The sequence below is a fragment of the Polypterus senegalus genome, chromosome 10 (assembly GCF_016835505.1).
Source record: "Polypterus senegalus isolate Bchr_013 chromosome 10, ASM1683550v1, whole genome shotgun sequence".
Classification (NCBI taxonomy): domain Eukaryota; kingdom Metazoa; phylum Chordata; class Cladistia; order Polypteriformes; family Polypteridae; genus Polypterus; species Polypterus senegalus.
The window spans coordinates 111,688,101-111,707,365 of record NC_053163.1 but is presented as its reverse complement, the minus strand read 5'-3'; the positions used below and the strand labels follow the sequence as shown (position 1 = coordinate 111,707,365).

Below are 19,265 nucleotides of genomic sequence, written 5' to 3'. Positions count from 1 at the left end.
TTAGCAACAACTTCCGGACCTTCCCTCATGTTCAGCGACCCGATACAACAAATCATTGTCAACGACAAAGTGAGGTCCCTGTGGCATGGGCAAATGCGTCGTTGGCCGTTAACGAGAACCACTGCATTCTTTATGTGTTTCAGAGAGTCGTCATTCCACTGTTCTCTCTTGAAAGAAGCCGGCGTCGCTCTAAACTGAAAGTGCAACTCAGAGAGCGGGTCCGGTCTGACCTCAAGGGGCGGAGATTCCTCCCTCGCTGCCGGGGCGCTAGTGGATGACGTAGTAGCCCGCGACGGTCCGGGAGTGTCTTCGTCACTCTCTTGGCCTACCGCCCCACTCCCTGTCGGCTGATTACACGGTGTGGAAGCAACTTGAGATGAATCTTGTCATCTATAACGAGGCCATAAGTTTTTCGGGGAATGCTTACTAAACTACCGCCGTTACTATCAGACCAGTCTCGCCCGAGGATTACGGGAAACGGAGGATCCGGATGCACCGCCACGGTAAGCTGTCAAGGGTTCCTCCGAGACATACGTAACACCGGGCGGTATTGTATGTGCGGATATCTCCGTGTATACATTTTAGACTGGTCTTCTTTTAATCCACTGTTGCGGTAGAATAAAGCGGCGAGCAACGACAGACACGCTTACTGCCGGAATCGAACAGCGCTGTTATCTTATGTCCATTAATAAGAAGCTCCCCCGTATGTTTATCCGTCAGGGATTGCTAAGGGCACACAAACAACCCCGCCATTGTCCCCTACGGTCCGCCTTGTTCCCTGACAGGTCGCAAGCCAGACGGCCCGGCGACTTCGGAACAAGCTCTGGAATGCGTGGAAGGGACTGCTTTAGTGGGACATAGCTCCCGGTAGTCCACAGAGCGGCTGTTCTGCCCTCCCAGGTTTCACAGCCGGCCTCTGGGTTTGCAAGAGCTGCAGCAGCTCGTCCATAGAATGGAATTCGCCCCAGGCGGCTGGGCAAATTCCTGGGGTAGTCTTTTCAGCAGCAGAAAACAGGCCACTTGCTGCACTATTTGTAAGGGGGTTAACTCGAATGGCCGTAGCCACTCACCCACCTGTTGCCAGAGAGCCATAGCCTGCTCTGACAGCCCTTTGCTTGGGTTAAACTCCCAGTTTATGATTTCCTTCACCTGCCGGCCTGGGGACAACCCATCGCTAACTGGGACCTTGGTCCCGATGGGCAGCTCGGCTTTCCTGCCAAGGAGAGCATACTGAGCCACTCGTGTGTGTTCCCCAGAAGCCAGCCCACGCCTGTGGGTCCCCTCTACGTTCTCCACGAGATGGGTGGTCCCCACCGAGTTATGCTCATGGAGCAGAGCCTGCACCGCGTCCTTCCTGACCCTCTGGCGCACTCCCCGCCCTGAAACTCGGCCCCGGTACTCACCCACCTGGTTCCGTGATAGTTCGTGTCCCGGTTCATCGGGGACACCATCCTGCCGACTACGCCACTGTAATAAGTGGAGACCAGAGACGCGGAAAGGTTTGGGGCAGCCACCCGCTTATTACGGTTTCCCGGCTGCAAAAGTCTTTGAGGCATTGTAATAGTTGTTTACACAACAGAGTCCAAAACAGAACTGCCTGCCTAAGCCAAGGCAGTGAGCTTTATAGCACAGAGGGCGGAAATGATGTCGTCCTCTGGGCCGAACTGGAAGTGACATCATCCTTGGGGCCGGAACCGGAAGTGACCTCATTCTTGGGGCCGGAACCGGAAGTGATGTGTCCTTCCTGGAAATGGCGGCTCCTGGTGGGATTTCCCGGTAAGACCTGCAGAGAACTCAGAAAGAGCGTCAGTGCACCCCGCCCCTGGGCAGATGTATAAACAGTATTTCCTAAGCCCTTCAGCTGCTTCCCATGCACACGTGTGTGACAATATATATATATATATATATATATATACACACACACACACCATACATAAAATATACAAACATTTTATTTTGTAAAATTATAATGATGTTTTATAGAATGTTACTACTTATCTTTTTCTGTTTTCAGTAATGCTGCTAAAAACATATAATTAATGTCATCTTTGGGGTGGTTCAGGTTTCACATTCTCTTTGAAAGAGTTCATCAAAGCTCAATCTAGATATTTGGGAATTACTTACGGAGATTCATTTGTGGAAAATATATGACGATACTAAAGTCAAGATTTATCGACTCTTAAGAAGTTTACATGCTCCAGCAGTAGCATACTGATAAAAACAATATTAATTAAAGAGCAATAAAAGCGCAGTGCGAGTTAAAAAATGAAAGGTGGAGAGTGCAAGGCAGGTATAACAGTGAATAACATTGTATAATGTTAACGTTTACCCCCCCCTCAGGTGGAATTGAAGAGTTGCATAGTGTGGGGGAGGAACAATCTACTCAGTCTGTCAGTGGAGCTGGACAGTGACAGCAGTCTGTCGTTGATGCTGCTCCTGTGTCTGGAGATGATACTGTTCAGTGGATGCAGTGAATTCTCTATGATTGACAGGACACTGCTCAGCACCCATCGCTCCACAACCCTCTTTTTAGAAATTGCTTCTGATTGAAAGGTTCCTCAGATGCATTTGCTGGGTTTTCTCCAGATATAACAATCTACATTTAGATTAAAAAAAAATATTTCAGTTATTTGATCACATAATATTTCCCTCTTGTTTGTATAGTACTATATACTTTAGTTTTTTCAAGCTTGGTGTGAGATTTTTTTTTATCTTCTTTCAGTCTCCCATCACATTTATTAAGCTTTATAATGCTTTCAGAATTTTCATTTTCCTTATAGCGTTTTTTGGTGTGACTTTCAGGAGGGATAGTTTTATTATGGCAACATTATAGATGTGACCTTAAACTTCTTACAGACTGAAAACCTATTTCTGATTATAAATGTGACATAATGGAAGCGGGGGGAAGAACCCTGCTTGCATTTCCGCTGATTGCATGTTTCATCAGTCATTATTTCTCTGTGCGCGTACACCTAAACTTTTTTTGCAGACCATTGGAGTAAACTTGCATCACTTCCATGTTCATTGAACTTGGACAGTCTTTTATAGTCTACATGTTCTTTTATGAATGGCTAAACTGATGCGACAACTTCCATTTTCTGTGTGCAATATTTTACTTGTAACTTGTGCTAATTAAAAATAACATGAATGTGCTAAGCATGCACACACCTAGCTCTTGTAACTGTTTCCACGCACAGGTTTGTAGGGAGCCTTAGCCTATAGATCTAGAACAAGTTTTTTCATGAACCCAAATTTGATCACATGGAAACAAGTTAATGTTTACATTTTACTTAACAATATGTGTTTGAAGAGTGGGGAAAAATTGAATATTGTGGATAAATCCAGTGAACTTGAATAAAATATTAAAATTCTATATAGGAAGCATGGAAGCACATTAAGTGGTAACATTTCTCACTGAGCCACTGTTCTATCCAGTTAATGACTAAGAAATTTAAAGTTGTAGTCAAATTCCTAATTAAATCAGGATTCTATGCTTTTTTCTAGTCCATCATTTTCTGAGAGATTATTTACTCTTTCATCTTAATTCTTGTAGCTTTCTTTCATGTTAATATCTTCCCAACTTCCTTTAATGTTCAGTTTACATTACCCAGTTTGCTGTCTTGTTTATGTATGTATTTATTTTTGTTTTTTGTTTTTTTTGCAGTTAACTTTGAAGACCTGTATGCTTTCCTGTATAACCCTAAAGAAGGAGAAGCAAGCAGAAAATTGGATGGACTACAGTTGATGTAAATGCAGATTTTCAGCGTATGGGGTTACCCAATGATTACTGGGAGATAACTGACATAAATGCCACCTATGGAGTAAGCAGATTTATTTCCCTCTGTCCTTGAGATTACCATCTGTTTTTATATGTTTTACATAGTCATTTTTGTTTTGTTTTTTTTTTTAACTTTGTTAGATTTTGCAGATATGAGCACATTTGCCATTACAATATTAAGACACAAAGCAGTATGATCTATCTTTAATGATACATACTTTTGTATTTCTTTGCCATTTTGACTCTTAAAATAAGATGTTTTCAGACATAAATTAGATACTGTTTTTCTGTCATGTATTCTGTCATGATATTTTATTTCTGGGATGTTTTTTGGTTAAATGACACTCTGTTGAAGGAGGTTATTTATATTTCTTTTTATGCCATTTTTGTAAAGCACAGCAAGTATACAGTTTGTTTTAGACTATCATATAATGTGAATGCCCAAAATTAACTTGTTAGAATATATGTTTAACATACTGAACTGAAAACTCTTCAGAGCTCATTTGTAGAGCTAGTTTACCCATTGGTCATGGGAAATGTTGAATTACAATTCCTAGGCACAGAGATCCTCCCCTCCATATCCGCATTGCCTTTCAGTGTGATAGACCACTATTTGTCTGTGGAGTCAACATATTTAAACTTGTTGAAATTTAGAAGCATAAATGGGATTGTTGTATCTCTTTGCAGTAAATATATACATATTTTAATTTTTGATTTTCTTGGGTCACTTTCATTGTTAATAAAAACATTTTTTTCAAAAACTTACAGTTAACTGTGCAGACACAAATACAAATAAAATTATGATTTGTGGAAGCAACTAAATGGGTTGTTTCAAAAAGACAAAGTTAATTGCAAGAGTGACTAATAGTGTCCTGTGTATGCGACACATACTGTATATCTATGCTTAATTTGTTATAATAACCATTAAAATAAGAAATTTGTAAATGTGTTATCTAAAATGAGTCTTGTTATGAACCCTATGTAAAAAAGTTATTGTTTTTCAAAACACCTTTGATCTTCATATTTGAGTATACATAAAATTATTAAGCATTCATGTATTTCACAGCAGAAAACAAAACTAAGTAATTGTGAAGCTATAGACAGAGAGACAAAATATTTTTTTAAACACAAAGGTTTATGAGTTGACATCTAACTAAAAGTTGGTTGTTGGTTATGGAAGCTGTTATCACAGAAAATGATTTTTTTTCTTCCTGTAGTTATGTACTTTTTCTCATGCAAAGCAGACATGGTATATTACTAATTTAAAAATCACATACACAAAGTATAAAATTCTGTATATTCTCAAAATTATGGTTCTCGTAATATTGTTTTTTGTTTTTTTTTTCCCTCAATATTAATTGTTCTTATAGGTTTGCAGCACATATCCAGCTCTGCTTGGCGTACCCAAAACTGCTAGTAAGCCGACTATTGTGGGAAGCTCTAAGTTTCGGAGCAGAGGACGGTTTCCTGTACTTTCATACTTTTACAAGAAGAATAATGCAAGTCCATTTATTTGTATATTAATGCAACTGATATTTGAAGCAGTTTTTGACTCTTTTCAGCTTTATCCAGTAATTACTTTACTTTCCCTACCACTCTAATTTTGAGTGCAGTAGGTTCTTGGTAAAGTCTTTAAAATATGCATAGATGCTTTATTTAGTGACATGACTATTTCAGGTGAGTCATGAAGTTTTTGTTTTATTTGTATTTTTGTGCTCTGTAGGCAGCTATCTGTCGCTGCAGCCAGCCTCTTTCTGGTTTCAATGCACGCTGTGTAGAGGATGAACAAATGCTGCAAGCAATCAGTGATACCAACAAGAGTTCTCCTTCAATGTATGTAGTGGACACCCGCCCTAAGGTATGTAATCCAGTGTGAAAGGGAGAGTTTTAGGCCTGCAAATTTCTATATCAAAGAAATACATCAGTCACTATGACCATTATTATGACCATCACTGATAAGAATTGTGCGTTAGCTTAATTTTTATACTTGGTTAGCTAGGATGTTAGTTTAAACTGTAGTAATGAGAAATTCTTATGGACTCATGTTCACAGCTTCCTTTTCAGAGTAATAACTTGCTTGAATGTAAGGATTAAAATAGTGCACATGGTGGAATGGGTGGGATGTAGGCAGAACATACCAGTAAAATCAGTAGAATGTAAATCTAGTGACCAGTATAAGTCACCACAGTGTTGTTTTTATTTTATTTTTTAAGTATTATCACCAGGATGACAAAATGCCCACACTAAAAATGAATCTCCACCTGCTATCAAATTATGTAATTGTTTGTCTCTGCCACATCTAGTTATTTCCATCATATCCCACAGATGCTTTGGCCTTTGATTATGCTAAAACTTGTACTGTTACATTCCTGAAGCCATACTAAAAATTTCATATGTGAAGCATTACCCTACTGTAAAACGTCTATATCAGGATCGGTACAACTTTCAGGTATCCTGCCGTTTTAAAACATTAATATACTTATACCAAGGGACCAGCTGTATACCACAAATCTATACCAGTTGCCATTATACCACACCTTCCAACCTGCCTTAGCAGTGTCTGGCAAGATTTATTTATGGTTGTCTTTATTTATTATTATTCTTCTTCTATCATAGAGAATCAGCAGGACATGTGATTAAACAGAGCAGACCATGTTTTGTAATCCTGCAGTGTCTAGTGTTTTTCTTTGTCGGAATGAGCTCCATTGGATCCTTGACTACCATATTTCCTTCATGAGAATGTGCGACAGGTTGAATGCTTATTTACCACTTTTGGCACCACATATCATCTCGGTTAGTTGACTGAATGTGGCTCAGATTTTTTTCTGCACGATGGTCTTTCATCTTCGATTAACCCTTATCTTAACTGAGTATTTGCCAGCAGAAATCCTTTATGTGGAGATAGCTTTCTAGGTAGTGGTTTGAAAAACCCAGCAGGGATGATTTTTCTGACATGCACATGCCGGCATATTTGGCACCCACTGCTTTGCTATTTCCTGATTTTTGTGTAAACTGAACACATGTAGTCAGCTGGCAACTTCCAACTCACTTTGAATAAGTGTTTTAACATATGATGCTGTTTCAAACTGAATAGTGACGGCACTATGAAAGCACTTTTTTTTTTTCTTTCAGTCTTTCTTATTTATAACAAGTTTATCTTATGTATTTTTTCCTTTTAGTTAAATGCAATAGCCAACAGAGCAGCAGGCAAAGGTTATGAAAATGAGGACCATTATTGCAACATCAAATTTCAATTTGTTGGTATTGAAAACATCCACATAATGAGGAATAGCCTTCAGAAGCTGTTGGAAGGTGATTCTCATCATAATATAAATGAGTGGCCTTTTATTAAAGTGTGATCGCATATTAATTTTTATATTGAATTTTTCTTGACAGTATGTGAAATGAAATCTCCCTCTATGAGTGACTACTTAACCGGCCTGGAGAGTTCTGGATGGCTGCGTCACATAAAGGCTGTAATGGATGCAGCACTTTTCCTTGTTAAGGTGATCTTTTTTGCAGTTGTGTATGGTTTGGGTCAACACTGATAAAAGAGAAGCTGCTGTAATGGAGAGCTCACTATTGTTGCTCCTCACAGAAAAGGTCCAGTGATTTTTCTCACTCTCTGACTGCAGAGTTTAGGGTATCAAATACTTTTCGTCCTGATTTGTAAGGCTGAGTCCATGTTTCACTGACTTTCAGCAGAAGCATCCATCAGTGTTAACCTTGTGTGTTCGTTACTGCAATGCCATTTTGTACTTGTAAAAACTGCAAAAGGAAGTACTGCGATTTATCTTCTTACAGGTTTTGATAATTTTATAAAATTAATATGAAAACCACATGTTTATAAAATTGGAGCATATTATGATGTGTACATCAGTTATAGTGTATGTTACCAGACATACACAACAGAATGTGTTTAATTAGAAAATGGAACAATAGTTTACTTGGAGATTATTTTATACACCACATTGGCCCTGTGTGAATAGGGTAGGCAGTGGACTGGTTTCCAGTCCAGTGCGGTTTGCTGCCGGGATAAGATTCAGTCTCCCTTGACCCTAAATTAGACTAAGTGGGTTTAAGATTGTGTTTCTCGTGCTTGTCCTGGAGGTTGTATGTTGAAAGCTACAGAGGTTATAAGTGCCTTTTTTTTTTTTTTTTTTTGCTGGACTGTGCTAGCAAGTTCTGGTCTCTACATAGCGTTAATTTCTACTTGTGAATCCCAGGTCATCTGCATACAGTGATAGTGTGAGTCAGTAATTGAGCAGGCTGTGTCCATGTATAGTTAGGTTTTTGAGAGGGTCTTTGCTGTGAAACATGGGATTCATTGGGGTCACATATAGACAAGGTGGGATGTCCAAGTTTTAACATATAAGACTAGGTGTTTGCTGAGGGATATGGGATATCGTGGGGGTATATATCTGTGATTTTTAACATATAACAAGACCTCCTCCAGCATTCTGCTACTGTAAATTATGGTATTTTCTTTGGAAAGTGATCAAAAACAATATTATTCTAAGTAATGGATAAACAGTAACAAACTAACAAATTAAAAATATATATAATTATTAGCAAACTGAATAAATAAATACACACATTATCCTTTCCTTATGTGGTAACACTCAGACATTTGACCCCACCCAATCCAGCAGTGAGGGGTACTTGAGGCTATTGACTTTATGCAGTATGAGCCCTTTGCTCTGAGTAGTGCCATTCATTCTCTTATTTATCTGATTGCTGCCTGTGTTGTGTAATCAGAACATACTTTCTTAACTTGTTCGCTCAATTTCTGTGAGCAGATGGGTACTTAAGGAATGTGTCACATAGAATATCTGTTGCTTAAACACTATGGAAATTCTGATGCCCATTCTGATGTACTGAATGTGTCATGATATTGTGTGAACTGAAAAATATTGATGTGACTGTGTACGGTGTTAACTCTGTTCAGGGAGAATATATGTTTAGTTAAAAAATATTAGATAATTTGACATAATTTCCTAAATGTTGGATTTGCTTCATAAACTTTGTCATACATGTCAGGATTTGGTTGCTCAGTTCATTGGGACAGCTTAGCTATTTGCTAAACAAATGTGATTGATGGACTGAATGGTCTCCTCTAGTTTGTCAAATTTCTTATGTTCTTATCAACTCTTTTGTATTCATCAGGCTGTTGCTCATGAAGGAGCCAGTGTTCTAGTGCACTGTTCAGATGGTTGGGATCGAACGGCTCAGGTGTGCTCCTTGGCTAGTTTGTTGCTGGACCCTTATTACCGAACCATTAAAGGACTTATGGTAAGATGTATTTGCTAAGAAAAAGTTAAATGTTTTTAGGCTCTTGCTTTATAACATTAGCACTATGTGTGCATCAGGGAAGTTCAATCAATTATGGCTGAACTATTTACACTGTTAAATTTGGCTTAGGGGCAAGCATTCATTTAAACTTGCCTATCCATCTGTTCTTTGTGCATACCTGCTTATTCCTGTTGTGGATCACTTTTATCTGGAGCCTGTCTGAGGAAGCGTGGTAGTGACTCAAAACAGACAACAAGGCATCACATAAAATACTTACATTAAGTAATATACATTTAGGTTGGCCAGGCAATATGTCTCTCAAATGCAGAAGATAAGTCAGAGTCTTCAAAGAGAACGTGGAAAAACCCTGAATAATAGTTTCTTTGTTAAAAGCTGTATCTTTTTAAGTTATTAAATTAGGACAATTTGATAAACACCACTGTGTTCTATGTTCACACTTTTAGTTATTCATACAGTATATATCAATTTTGATAACTAAAACTATATCTAGTTGGTATAGCAGGGTATCATTGCTTCCTTGCACCATTTTGATCTCAGTTCAGATCTCGAAAGGGGTTCTTTCTTTGTGGAGTTGTATGTCCTTCCCATCTTTGTGTTATCTTTCTAAGAAGCTTTAGTTTATTTTCATAATCCAGAGACATGCTGTGTAATTGACCCTGTGACTTGGCCTGATGTAGAAAATGGATGTCATTCTGTCCAGGACTGTTTCATAGTAATTTCTGTAGAGATAAACCCTGTTCAAGCAACACAGACTTGGAAAATTAAAGGAAAACTATATGCCAGAATCAGACAGACTATTCTTCATTTGTTTACTCATTTTATTTAATATCATTCTGGTTTTTTTGAGAATATCTGTATAATTTAGTATTTTGTTATTAAAGTTCACCAAATAGAATTTGTTATTTTTATACCCAGCTTTGAAAATTTCTGTTTTATAAATCATTCATTATACAATGCCAAACTAAAAAATGGAATAGAAAAGCCAATTTGTGCACTTGAGGCTTTGTTAATGCAAAAGACTTTTTTGTTTAAAATGCAGGTCCTAATTGAAAAGGATTGGGTATCAATGGGACACAAGTTTACACAAAGGTAATTTTTGAAAAGAATAGTTGGGGCACTTTGACTATCTGAATGCAATTGTTTTACCCTAGTTTAGTGAAATATAATACTATTTTGTGGTTAACATTTCACATTGTTGTGAATGGCTATACACTGCAGTGATTTTCTGTATCTGCATTAAATATTGTTTGTGTGGGCAGAATTACAGAGATAGGTTTATGGACAGACAGACTGACTATCTTTTGTAAAGTCTGTCTGTCTATCTTTTATATAGTGCCTTTATCTGTCTGTTCCCCTCAGACATTAGCATGCTGCTTTCACCTTTTTAATTCTTAAGGTTCTGTAATGTTTTTGTGCCACCAAGAACAATACTACTACAAGTACACAAGTGTGTACAAGCATCCTTTAGTACCTGTAATGCTGTAGTGAAGTACAGATTGAAAGAGACATTGTAGATGACTAAATAATGAATTTGTCCTACGGATTTCGGTTCTTTACACATGATATGCCATAATGGTATTAATAAATTGTCTTGTGAACCCTTTCTTTCCTCATTCTTTGTACCTTGGAATACCCGTACTGTACCTACCACTTTTAATTCAATATCTTTGCATCTTTTCAGATGTGGACATTTAGAGGGGGATCCCAAAGAAGTGTCTCCAGTGTTTACACAGTTCATTGAGTGTCTTTGGCACCTTACAGAGCAATTTCCCTGTGCCTTTGAGTTTAATGAGAAGCTGCTTCTTGACATTCATGATCACGTCTATTCGTGCCAGTTTGGGAACTTCATTGGCAATTGCCAGAAAGAGCGAGAAGACCTAAAGTAAGGCAATGCTATGCTTCTGCAGCTGGCATTAGTGTAGTGAAGATATTATCTTGCCAAGCATTATAAATGTTTGATATTTAATTATTTTTCATGTGTTTTTGTTTTAAACAATTGGGACATAGTTGTTACTATTAATTTATATAACATTTGAGAGGATTAAATAGAAATAGCCTGTAGCTCTTTATCAATCAATATTGTATACCTGCTTTTAATTAATTATTGTTACATGAACAGAAGACTTTTCACAGAGCATTAAACACATGCCAAGAAGTGGACTTGAGCCACCTACCAGTCCATCAGAAATTAAATCTGTAATATAAACCATTCTTCTGCAAATTCATGCTAAACAGTCTGTACACTTTGAAAAAACTTAAACAGTTTACATTGTAAGAATTTTATGCTGGTATTACAAATCTTTTTTTAAATTTTGTAGGTATCTGCATTAAAACGATAGCATATTAGAAGTACAACACAAAATAGCTGTGAAATATATGCATATCAATATGCTTTTAAATAAAGTATTTACCCATCAGTATTTTCATGAGTTACAATATGGAGTGTTGTATATATGTAATTTACATTTAATTAATAATAGTGCAAAAAGAAAAAAATATGACTCTAAATATTGAGTTAAGTATGTAGACAACACTGTAGCCAGTCTTTCACAGAAATTAACTTTATATCCATAATTTGGTGGGGGGGATACAAATGACATATAGTAATCCCTCCTCGATCGGGGGTTGCGTTCCAGAACCCCCCGCGATAGGTGAAAATCACAAGTAGAAACCATATGTTTGTATGGTTATTTTTATATATTTTAAGCCCTTATAACTCTCCCACACAGTTAACATTATTAGAGCCCTCTCGGTATGAAATAACACCCTTTAGTCAAAAGTTTAAACTGTGCTCCATGACAAGATAGAGATGACCGTTCTTTTTCACAATTAAAAGAATGCAAACATATCTTCCTCTTCAAAGGAATGCGTGTCAGGAGCAGAGAATGTCAGAGAGAGAGAGAGAGCATGAGAGAAAAGCAAACAATCAAAAAATCAATACGTGCTTTTGGGCTTTTAAGTATGCGCACCGCGATAAAGCAGCCGCAACAGAAGGGAGCAATGTGAAGGTAGTCTTTCAGCATTTTTTAGAGTAGCTTCCGTATCTTCTAGGCAAACAGCCTCTGTGCAAACCGCCCCTCTGCTCACACCCCCTCCGTCAGGCGCAGAGAATGTCAGAGAGAGTGAGAGAGACCGAGAAAAACAAACAATCAAGCACCGCGCGGGAAGCACTTCTTATATCATTGAGGAGTTTATAAATAAATAAATTAAAAGACCCATTGTCCGCAGAAATCTGCGAACCAGCGAAAAATCCGTGATATATATTTAGATATGCTTACATTTAAAATCCGCGATGGAGTGAGGCCGCGAAAGTCGAAGCGTGATATAGCGAGGGATCACTGTATTCAATTCAATTAAATCTATTTTGTGTTGCTTTTCCCCAGAATACTGCTTTTGAATATGTAAATAAATCTACAGTTTCTTAAACGGTAATAATATTTGGCCAAGGCTTTATTGACCTTGAACTGCCATTTTACCTTTGCTGATCCCGAGCCTCGGATGTTTACTTTCTGTGTTTTTCTATTTAACTGTTACTAGCTGGAGTTAACTTAACCGGTAAATGGCAACATTTAAATATCTGATATATTTAGGAGCTTTATAAACAATTACATAACCTTCTTAAATTCAGGTTTAGTGTCACACCACTCAAAAAGCCTGTTTCAGCAGCTCACTCATGTACTCTCCCAAACAAGTACAAGGCTGGTTTAGTGTCATTAATTAATGTAACATAACACACAGATCTTTTGGCTGTGGCAGGAAAAGCCACTCAAACGAGGAAAAAGTGCAAGCAGCCACACAGGTGGTCAGTATTCAGGAATTTGAAATGTGTCTTTTGGAGCTAAGAGACAGCTGTCTGTCTGTCTGTCTGTCTGGGTATACTTTGTTCTTCGTTCTTAATGGGAAGTGCAATATATAGGAATAAGTTGAGGTATTAGTAACACACAAATTCATGTATCATATACAGTACATACATTTACACACACACACACATTCAAATGTAAACTGGGTAGGGTTAAGACGATGGTCAAAGATATTCTCCATCACTAATTGGCTGCACATATCTTCATTATAAATAAAAATCGTCGATTGACAGAAATTTCCACAAAGCACCACAGTGCGGCCATCACTCTTATTATTAATATTTTTTTAATCTTACAAGCCTCACAAGGAATCTGTCAGGAACTCGTATTCGCAGCAGGAAGTGTGTTAGATTTATATGCTATGCTAATTTAGTAGCAGAGCGCTGTAGCTGAGGAAGGCCTGGCTGACCTGTGTGTCACGCTCAAAGTTAGAATGGGAAGCGTGAAAGATATATTTGTAGCACCGTACCACTGCGGTACTCGTGCTGGCCATGGTTTCTTAATGTTTGCATCACATTTTTTGGTGCAGACTAATGCAACTTGTCAGAAGTTTTGCAATATTTTTTATTCACCAACTGTTTTCTTAACCCCATTACCTTGGATAGCGTTGTGGGGGCAGGTGTAGCTTATCTTGGAGGTGTTACATTTATCATAAGCAGTGAGATTCGGTGTTAGTGCTTGAAGTGGGGCAGTACTAGTGGCAATCAATATTCAAGAGGATATTCTATACTAAACTTACATTTACTTATTTGACTGAGAATTGGTTACGCTTCTTTGCTTTTTCCAGTGGAGCACAGGCAGGTGAAGTGACTTGCTCAGGATCACACAGTGTCATTAACAGGATTTGAACCCACAGCCTCAGGGTTTGAAGTCCAAAGCCTTAACCACTGTGCCACACTGCCCTTCTGTGCATGCACTCCAAACTCCTAGGAGTAGCCCCCTGCCCTGTTTTGTAAAAGTAATAGCTAATTAGGAGGAGGATACTAACTAAACAGAGTGCTTCCAGTAATTTGGTTCCACTTCAAGCACTTAAGGCGCTATATAAATAAAATGTATTATTATTATTGATTAAACTATATATCAAGGCAGTGCCTTACATTTTTTTAAAGCCACTGCCATTGTCTTCCTGCATGCACATTGTACATTGCAAACTTGCAGTATCAATCAGCACTCAGTGTTGTTCGCTTTTTGCAACATGTCGTTTTCGCACATTGTAAGACAAGGCAGTGCGTTATAGCCAAGACACAATGAACACAACAAAGTACGATTTTTTTCTATAATGCATGCTTATTTTCTTCAGAATATGGTAGAAAGAGAAATACATTTAAGTGAGTAAAAGTTCTGTAACTAGTGTTCTGTTGGCAGACGTTTATTCAAATCCATTTTATAATGGGGCAGATCTAATTTTAGAGTTTTGTGCAAAAGCGGCTTTGTGATTTGTAGCAATTTGAAATGAACTTGAATCACCTTTGAATCATTATAATAACATTACTGAACACTTGTACTTGTGCTAAGGTGCAGTAATCTGTGAGACAACAAGACTAACCTCCGCGTCCAAAGCTAAAATGCCCTTGCGCTATTTCCTCATCACCCAGTGTATACTCTTTCTGGGGTATATGGGTAGAGCAGCTCACCCAGCCAATAGATAATGGGATTGTGCATTGTCAATATTTTGAAGTGATGATATGAAATTGTAAGGCAGTGCACATTCTTAATATTGATGAACTCATGGAAACAAGCTTTTCCCATACTTGTGTACATACTGTTTTTAAATGTTGATTTTATTAAAAATTATTTTTAGTAAATAAAGCAGTATTTTTCTAATACAAGGAGAACTCATATACAGTATTAGAGGAAAACAAACTCCACATTACAGCAGCATATGCTGGAACTACATACTTTATTTATAATGTCAGTGTTGACCAGATTAGCACTGTTCAAAGTAATGTTAGATTGGATCCTATATCAGGATGCTATTATTGGCTTTCTGGTTCTCTTTGGTAGTCCATTTTGTAGATTTATTTGCATATACAGTTTATTTATTTTTTTCGTTTTCTTTACCTTTTTGATTAATTCATCCTTTTGATGTATTAGGACAGATATATGTGACTGGTACAAGTGGTGCTGCATTGGGTTATCATGATGATTATCACCTTTTAAGAAGGATACTGCTTTGATGTACTGCATGCATTTTCTCACTTACTATATTATGTCAGAGACCACAAAAATAATGGTTATCAAATAATTAGGTCAGGGTAAAGATATGAAGAAATTGTTTCATTTGACACACTGTTATGTTGGTTTTATGGTGTTCTGAGATTAGATTTGCTTTAACATCATTGCAGACTTCAGGACAAGACCTACTCTGTCTGGTCTTTTCTTTTGAAGAAAAAACAACAGTACATGAATCCTGTTTACAAAGAAGGATGGAGTCATGATGTGCTACAACCCAACACTTTACCATTCAACTTTAAGTGAGCTTTTTCCACCTTGCATTTTTGTGCTTGTTGATTATTTGTTTATTGCAGTTGATGTACAACATTGTTCAGCTTTAGTTAATTATGGCTTAATTCTCTTCAATTGCGGAGAACTTATTTGGTTGAGCTATTTTTTTTATTTGATTCTGGTTTTATTTGTATAGGTTTTGGTGTGCAATGTACAATCGGTTTGATAAGGGGATGCATCCCAGACAGTCAGTACTGGATCATTTACTGAGTATCATCAGTAAGAAACATGAAGAAGAAGTAAAAATGAAGGAACTTCAGAAGGTATTTCATTAGCAGTGTATGTAACAAGCCTTTAGGGTTAAGAAAAGACCTAAATAAAATCTTTGTGTACTCCATTGCACCCTTTCTAAATTAAGTTTCTTGCTGTGTTAACCTGTTTATTCTGTGGTCCCAAACATTTTAGAAATTAAGTTGTTCTGCCCTAATTGTTCATTAAAACTGATTTGATATACTGCAAATAGATGTAAAACAAAAAAGCCACCCCACATTGTTTCTTTGGCATAATCTGCATTAAGGTAGTCCATAGTGAATTTGTACAAACTGGCAATTCATTTGTTGTTTATCTTTTTACTTAAAAAAAAAAAAAACTTTTATTTTCCAGAAAATAAGCACTGGACCAGAAGAGAGCTCTTCTCATTCTCATGAAGTCTCTGAAGTCTCTGTGGATGAAATCAAGTTGTCATCTCCCAATGCTTTCAAACCCATCCAGAATGATAGTGGAACTTCATTTGCCAATGGGATAGAATTGGAGCAAGATGGAATTCCATCAAACAGTGATCAGAAAGTACACAGTCCTCATGAAAAATATCTACCTACCGAAACCTTTGAAGCTAGTCTCCCACCAGTGGAAAATGCTGTCATAACTGACAGTGTCATAAAAGAGTAGCTTAGACAGAGATCCAGCGGAATGCTGTAGTAAGTAAAAATACAAGAGTTGTGTAACCCAAGAAGAGATTTGTCCTCCAGTATTTTTTACTACATATCTCCACAGGGGTAACCACAACATACTGGTGTCACTAGCTGTGTCAACCTCCTCCACAGATACCCTAGAATGTAAAGCCGAGACATTTTATTTCCCATTATGAAACAGACTTTGTCATTAGTGTTGGTGTGATCGCCACAATGTAATGAATGTCCCAATCACGTCAGACTTTTGCACTAAGGTCAGTGTTGTGGAAGGAAGCAGAGCTCTTTGTCTGATATTCTGTAAGTAAGTGGCAACATTGGTATTCCACAATGAAAGGTGAAGCCAAAAAGCAGAAGTTATATGGCCTGTTTCTTCTAAAAGTAGGAGCTAAAAGAGGACATGAGAAAGCAGTTGCAGCCCAGTTCATAGACATAAGTTTGTCAAGCACAATATATTGAAATCCTGTTTTGAGGACCAAAAAAAATGCTCATTTGTTAATGACATTTAGGGCAGCTGCCACAATATTGCCAAAGCCATGGCTCTTTTGAGTATGCACAAGTGAGTGCAGTTTAGTTTTCACATCCCATGTTTTGTGTTAATCATGTTGGAAAAGGTATTGTTTCATGAATGAGTTGTTGGTTTTGGTCTTATTATTAGAAAAATTACTTCAGTGTAATGGGTAAAATGGTATTTACCTAGAGCAATATGCAAATATATATTAACATTGGGCAATTGAGAGTGACTAGTCTTGTTTACCCATCAGTAAGTGCCGCTAAAAATGTGTTGTTGACTTGACAAGCTATGCAATGCCATCTGTGTCACCTTGGGTGACATTTATGTCAGTTATTGCCTATCATGTAGTTACTTGTTAAAAACTGCTTTGATTAGCTGTTTCAAATGTGAGTGCGAGTGTGTGTGTGTTTGTGTGAGTGAGAGAAAGCATTAGGGCAAAAAAAAGTATAAACTTTTCAGCCCTGGGACATACTAGTTAGCAAGAGGGAAGCAACCCACCCCAAAACACCTCATTTTTGTTAGAAAAAGCACTGACCTGGGGTAATAGTGGGTGTGAGATTACAAATAAGACTGAAGTACTTGACGCAGTTAATTTGTGGGCTGTTGGTTGCCTTGATATGGCAAGCTTTTCACCAGTTGCTCACAGATTAATAGGCTTCCTCTGTTGAGGGACTTTACCTTTTACACTGCTTATTTCTTTTTAATTTTTCTATACTCAGCACTGTGGAAAGGGATTAAATAATTTGTATTTTGTTTTTTTATAGATACATGATGTATTATGTCTAAAAATGATCTACAATTTATTTTCTAATTGTTTCATTTTTTTGGAAAAATAGAAAAAATATAATTTTGATGATATTTCTTGCACATTAATTTGTTACACGTTTTGGTAATTGTCATGACATTTGCAGGCAGAAATGGTGGACTGTCATTTTCATCAGTCATTTTTTACAGTTAAAAAATAAGGACATTAATGCCAAATGTTTATGTTCATCTGCTATGTACTGAGCCACACCTTGATGCCTCTGATCAGCGGTGTGGAGAGAAAGGCGCCTTAATACTGTAACATGTCCAGTTTAAATAGGCTGTTCTCCAGCTTGAACAAAAGATATCTGGGGTTTGTTAGTAGATTGTTTTTATACTGTAGGCATCTGTACTCGCATCAGCTCAGTGCCATTAATAGAATAGCAATCCTTATCCTCACACTTGTCTTCCACTTGTGCTGCACATGCTTTTAAAAGTCAAAAGCCTCAGGAGCGGCTGGTTTAGTTAGGGAAAGTTGGATTCCATGTTTAGAACTATGGTGCTTCAGAGCACATATCCCAGACTGCTTTCTGTAAGTTCAAACTTACATATATTATTACATGGATTAAAACACTCAAAAGTGCAAAAATCACATGCCGCATTTGTTTCCTTTTTTGTGCAAGTCCATAGTTTGCTGTTGGACTCTTCCTGAACCAGGTGTCCGTCATCCAGGAGGCCCAGCATGCTACGTCTTTGTCCACCAGCACAGCATTCTTCTCTTTGATTTAATGATTTTGACAGCATGTGCGAGAAACTTTTGTTTTGGCTGCTTTGCTATCCCATCTGCTGTTGTGAAAGTGTAAAAATACAGCAGAGTGGCAAAACAAAAGGCAATAGGGAACATGTGGAATCTGAGTTTATTAGGTGTCCAGTAGTGTTTATTACACCTAAATGTCTTGCAGAGTGATGAAGCGTGGCTGCTGTGCTTACATTTCTGTGTCAATATAAGTACACTTGATGCACTGTTAATGTTTTTACTGTCTTCTGTTTCAATTTTTGATTCTGTAAAAGATGTATTTTCTAAATGGTGAAATTTATTTTTTATTTCAAGACCTCTGTGTAATAAATACATGCTTTATGTATTTTACAATCTAGTGTCCTTTATGCTTACATGTGGTTGGATGGGAGAAAATCCATCCAGAAATATTTAATGAAGTATTTAAATGTCTTTACTCGAGAGGTGTCCATCATTTTTAAATAAGGGGATATAAAGGAAAAATTTAGGCACTCAAAATATGGTTTTGATTTTTAATCCCTGTTTTAATATCTGTTTTGTGAGTAACTGACAAAAACCAAAAACTCAAGTGTTGTGAATGTCAAAGTAAGTATTTTAATCAATCAAATTGTAATTATTTAAATGTGTTGTTCATGAAGTAAATATTTAACAGCATAACTATGCTTTTCTTTTTAGTTATTTCGAAGAGAAACCATTGTCAACATTTCTCTTTTGATGGCCAAGAAAAAATTTTAATCTCATGATTTAATGCAGAATAAAGATGAAAATGTTTCTGATGTAATCTGGGTGTATGGTGACCAGTGCTGAACAACAACAAACAAGATCAGAAAATCTCATGTTAGGTTTT

At 37.3% G+C, this 19,265-nt stretch overlaps 1 protein-coding gene across 1 annotated transcript in view; it reads left to right on the top strand.

The window, feature by feature from the left end:
* Positions 1-18,849, top strand: part of mtmr8 (myotubularin related protein 8) — a 34,659-nt gene extending 15,810 nt beyond the window's left edge. The window contains 12 exon segments of the mRNA XM_039766330.1: positions 3,665-3,724; positions 3,727-3,821; positions 5,149-5,277; positions 5,502-5,636; positions 6,958-7,090; positions 7,175-7,284; positions 8,945-9,070; positions 10,131-10,180; positions 10,773-10,973; positions 15,297-15,425; positions 15,593-15,719; positions 16,060-18,849. Coding sequence (XP_039622264.1) covers positions 3,665-3,724; positions 3,727-3,821; positions 5,149-5,277; positions 5,502-5,636; positions 6,958-7,090; positions 7,175-7,284; positions 8,945-9,070; positions 10,131-10,180; positions 10,773-10,973; positions 15,297-15,425; positions 15,593-15,719; positions 16,060-16,344 — 1,580 coding nt within the window. The 3' untranslated portion in view covers positions 16,345-18,849.
* The last annotated feature ends 416 nt before the right edge of the window (positions 18,850-19,265 follow it).